This window comes from Microcaecilia unicolor, unplaced genomic scaffold (genome assembly GCF_901765095.1).
Source record: "Microcaecilia unicolor unplaced genomic scaffold, aMicUni1.1, whole genome shotgun sequence".
Taxonomy (NCBI): Eukaryota; Metazoa; Chordata; class Amphibia; order Gymnophiona; family Siphonopidae; genus Microcaecilia; species Microcaecilia unicolor.
Window position 1 is genome coordinate 103,270 of NW_021963332.1, and position 5,301 is coordinate 108,570.

At 45.0% G+C, this 5,301-nt stretch overlaps 1 protein-coding gene across 1 annotated transcript; it reads right to left on the reverse strand.

Moving 5' to 3' along the window:
* LOC115459202 (ras-related protein Rab-19-like) lies at window positions 1–4,907 on the reverse strand. The gene is made up of 4 exons (XM_030189065.1): window positions 4,769–4,907; window positions 4,116–4,321; window positions 1,261–1,444; window positions 1–353 (listed from the first exon to the last, which is right to left on the reverse strand). Exons 2-4 carry the CDS (start codon window positions 4,308–4,310, stop codon window positions 145–147), a joined length of 588 nt encoding a protein of 195 aa, XP_030044925.1. The 5' UTR covers window positions 4,311–4,321; window positions 4,769–4,907; the 3' UTR covers window positions 1–144.
* Between the last annotated feature and the right edge of the window lie 394 nt (window positions 4,908–5,301).

Sequence of the window (5,301 nt, forward strand, 5' to 3'; positions counted from 1 at the left end):
GTCCCTCCTGTGCTGAAGGAGCCCCTGGCGTCAGCCTTCAGATGCTGAGGCAGCGGTCCCTGGTCATGGCGGCTCCAGCAATGACCTTTCAGCAAGGACAGTGCTGCTTCTGGAAGGTCTCCTCTGCAATCACAGGGCGGGAGTTCAGCTGCAGGCTCCCGGACGGACTTTCCCGATGCAGGTGCAACTGTTCCGCACGATCAGTTCCTTGGCCATTAGCAAAAACAGCTCCTCGACATTCTGCGCATCCTTGGCAGAGGTCTCCAGGACTGCCAAGAGCCCATGCTTCTCTGCCAGAGTGCATGCGTCTTCAAACAGGACCTGACGGTTCTCCAATAAATCTGCCTTATTCCCTTTAAAGGTGGGGGAGGAAAAGAAATGACTTTGTGCTTATTTATTTCTCATTTAAAGGAGAAAATGAATAATATTACTTCTAAAGGAGTTGTGATTGAAAGAGGAAAAAAGTGAAATTTTATGCAGCTGATTACAGGTGTCTACGAGAAAGAAAACCGTTATAACCACAGAGTGGGGAACATGGCTCTAGAAATGTGCAAATTGTCTCCTTCATGGCCTCAGGCTGGCCTTATGATGCACAGAATGCTGGGTATCCACTGATTCAGGGAGGGAGGGGAGCTAGACACTGCACAGAACAGTGGGTGTCTATTGATTTTTGAGGGAGGAGGAATCCACACGTGTCCTCTGGTCCCAGACTACAGGAACTGGTGGGTTCCCACTGATTCCGGGAGGAGGAGAACTAAAGCTTTATATTACACTACATTACAATATAATTTATATCCCGTGTTGGACGTGGATTGCAGTGAGAAAAGAGACTGGACATTTTCCGTGAAGTTACAATGAATTTGGCCCAGCTATATAAAACAACAAAATAGTAAGAACCTTGACACAGCATAAGGCAACCTCTTTGGGAATATCATTCCTTCAAATTCAGAATGAATGCATAAAATAGGTCTCCCACAGAAGGACCAAATGTGAAGAACTGGCCAGTACATTAAAACTGATTTTTTTTTTTGTTACATTTGTACCCCGCGCTTTCCCACTCATGGCAGGCTCAATGCGGCTTACATGGGGCAATGGAGGGTTAAGTGACTTGCTCAGAGTCACAAGGAGCTGCCTGTGCCTGAAGTGGGAAACAAACTCAGTTCCTCAGGACCAAAGTCAACCACCCTAACACTAGGCCACTTAGATTGGCAGAATTCTGCTTTGTCTTTAAAACTAGTTCAATAAATTGAATTTACTTACCAATTAACATCAGCACCACATTGGCTGCCCCATATTTTTCAACTTCATGGATCCAGTGTGGAACAGATTCAAACGTCTGACGCCTGCTGATATCGTAAGCTATGATCGCACCATGGGCGCTGCGATAGTAGCTTTGTCCTATGGTCCGGAAACGTTCCTGGCCAGCTGTGTCCCACACCTGGATCTGCAGAGGAGAAAACATAATGCCATAACACTCCAACCTAACTGGAGTGGAGGAGTGGTCTAAGGGTTAGTCCAGTGGCGTGAGAACCTGGGGAAATGGGCTTGAATCTCATACCAGCTCCTTGTGACTCTGGGCAAGTCATTTTCCCCAGGTTAAAATAAGTACCTGTATATAATATGGAAACCACTCTGATTGTAACACAGAAAGGCAGTATATTAAATCCCATCCCCTTTCCCTAACTACTAATGGGTCTAACTAATGCAGCAATAAGACAGAACCAAGACACACTAGGTACACCTGAGCGCGAAGCCTCCAGCAATAAATTTGCCAGACCCTGTTTGCAACTTGTATGTGCTTCTGCCACGGGCAAGAGCTGTAACATCTTCCATCCTCTTACATATCCTGCTTGGCCTAGTGCACATCAATCTGCTCCCACACCTACCATTCATCTTCACCCCCCCCCCCCCCCCCCCCCCCGGCACATTTCTCTCTCCTCGGTGTACATGTTGTCTCTGTCCAAAGATGTCTCCTCCCTCCATCACCCAGTCAAACACACTGCCAATCCTACAAACACAACACCTCCCCCTCCTTAAGCACACTACCCAACCTGCAAAAATAACTCCTTCCACAACAGATAATACCGCCCTTATCAAGCACACTGACCATCCTGTTAGCATAACTCCTGCTCCAGGAGACTCCTCTCATCATGCAGGCTGCTATCTGACCATGACTTCGAGTACTAGCACTGCTGATCATTTCTATAGCATTACTGGACATACTTCTGTAGCAGATAGCACCCCCCCCCCCTCTCCCCCATCACACATGTCATCTTCCCTACAGTTTTCCTCTTATGTTCATTCCCACCACCTGAATCTGGGAATTGTCCTTATTTAATTTCACCTTACTATTATTATTACTATTTTGTTAATTTTTATCTTTCATTTTAACTATGTTCTACGTTACTTTGCAACACATATAAATCACATAGTAACATAGTAGGTGACAGCAGATAAAGAACTGTATGGTCCATCCAGTTGGTCCAACATATGCTTACGTAGTCCTGAGCTGTCCTTGCCATTTTCAGGGCACAGACCGTAGAAGTCTGTCCGACACTGGCTTAATTTTCAACTACAGGAGTTGCCGAAGCCCACTCCAGCCCAACCAGATCAATCTATCCATATTTGGGGCACAGACCACAGAAGTCTGCCTGGCACTAGCCTTATTTTCCAACTACTGGATTCACTTTGATTTCATTCTCTTCTTTCCATTTAGGAATCCTTTGGGCTTATCCCACAAATTCTTGAATTCTGTTACTATTTCCATCTCCACTACGTCCTGCAGGAGGGCATTCCAAGCATCCACCACCCTCCCTGTGAAAAATACTTCCTAACATTACTCCTTCATCAACTCACTCTGCAACCTCAATTCATGTCTTCTAGTTCTACCACAACTCCAGGCTCCGCCCTTTCTGCCTCGCCTCACCCCATGCGTGGAACGGACTCCCTGAGCCCATACGCCAGGCCCCCTCCCTGCCCATCTTCAAATCATTGCTCAAAGCCCACCTCTTCAATGTCGCCTTCGGCACCTAACCACTACACCTCTACTCAGGAAATCTAGACTGCCCCAACTTGACATTTCGTTCTTTAGATTGTAAGCTCCTCTGAGCAGGGACCGTCCTTCTTTGTTAACTTGTACAGCACTGCGTAACCCTAGTAGCGCTCTAGAAATGTTAAGTAGTAGCAGTAGTACTCTTCTCTGGAAAAGGTTTCTTTATATATTAATACCTTTCAAATATTTAAACGTCTGTATCATATCACCCTATCCTTCCTTTCCTCTAGGGTATACATATTCAGGTTCTCAAGTCTCTTCCCTTAGGCCTTTCAGTACAAACCCCATATCATTTTTGTCGTTTTCTCTGAACCACTTCAACTCTTTGTGTATTCTTAGCAAGATATGGTCTCCAAAACTCGTGTCAAGAAAGGTATCCGTACTGCCTGCCCCTTACACATCTTCTTTCTCCCATGAATTGACAATCTGCCCACAATCCTGACTTCCAGTTTTAGATTATAATTGATAAACACTTGCCAGTGCAAAAAAAAAAAATAAGGGACCCGTCTAATAAACCATATTAGGTCCTTAACGCATTTAGCGCTTGAAAATGGGTACCACAGACCACATGACACCATTTTGCAATGTTGTCCTCTTTTCCATACACTAAAAATAGGAGACAGAAAGTGCTCCCGCATTAACTTTTCCCAGGTACTGCAAACACTAGGGCACAACCTGAAAAACAAATATAGAAAATGTGCAAAAAGTGCCACGGAAAATCTGGGCTTAGAGTGTGGGAAGGTCCTGCGTTAGCCCAGATTTCAGTGCATTTTCGTAGAAGGGGCCCCTAAGTGTTTGCTGGATAAACCCAGAAAGAATCCCCATGTTTTTTTTTTGAAAATGACCTTCTTTCCTATTCAGATTTTGGACGTTTTTTTTTTTTTTTGCAAAACGACCAAAGTCGGACTTAGACGTCATATTGAAAATGCCTCTCTTAGGGTCAGAAAAGGGGTGTGAAGATGATCTGATCCACAGTAAGAGTGAAAAAGCACACCCTACCTGCTCCCCCCCCCATAAGGGTTCTCATGATTTGAGGGCCAGCTACCCGCCCCTTGCTTCCTACCTTCACCTTCTTGCCTTCAATGTCCAAAGAACGCACAGTGAAATCCACCCCAATGGTGTTCTGTTGCTTCTCAGGGAAGAGGTGAGATTTGAAACGATGAACCACACATGTTTTCCCCACATTTGAATCTCCTATCAGGATAATCTTAAAAAGGAAATCAAAGGGATCTTCTGAACCAGAATTCAAAAAGTACATCTTTGGGCTTCCTGAAAAAAAAAATGCAGAAACATATAGGAACAACTAGATTTGTAGCCTATCTGTCCCACATCACACAGCTGTGCAAATCCCACCATTGTACCCTTCAGTTATTCCCCAGAGCAATGAAGCATGCAAACTCCAGGCAAAATTTGCTCAAAAGTTAACCTCGGAGTAATCTACACCAAAACTCTCTCTGAAATTCACAGCCAACGCTCAGTTCAAGACATACTGGATTTCAGTTTAGACAGTTCCCCTCGTATTAGAGAAACAACACAACAATGGCTTCTCTACTCTCTCCTGACTGAGGGCTCGATGCATCAAAGAAACGTAGTTCAGACAAGGAACTCTCTTTTCACATCTCCTGAACTGATCCCTTTAGGTGTTTCAGTTTTTAATCTGTTGCCTCAACATTAGTCATAATCAACCTCCGTCTCATAAGCACACAAGATCCTCACTTTCATAGTTATAACTTCTCTCTTTCCAGCCCTGCCCTCGCTCTCTTTCAGTTCAGCTGTCCCTCATCTTTCCTCATTTCCTGTAGAGTATGTGTTTCTTCACCTATTGCTTACCTGTCTGTGCCTACCTTTCAGCTGACGGAACAGGTAAGACTCCTGCTGCCTCCACTGGGAAATGTAGTTCATTCCTGGCTAAACTGAATGTGATTGCCCCAGGCAAGAGGGAGGGAAAGTCAAAGCTTTCACTGTGAACCAAGTAGTGAGGTTACTGCTGTAACTGTCTATTGCTTAGGTTTGACTTACTCTTGCTGTACACCGCCTTGAGTGAAATCCTTCAAAAAGAAAGTAAATATATCCTAATAAATGTTAATAAATAGAAATTCCAAAAACAAAAAAAAAGAATAAGATGATCAGTGGCGTTCCTAGGGGCGCTGACCCAGGGCGGATCGTCGATGCGCCCCGCCCCCCCAGTGAAAGGACACCCCCCCACCCCGGCGAAAAAAAACCCTCCCCCTGGTGCACGCCACTGGGGG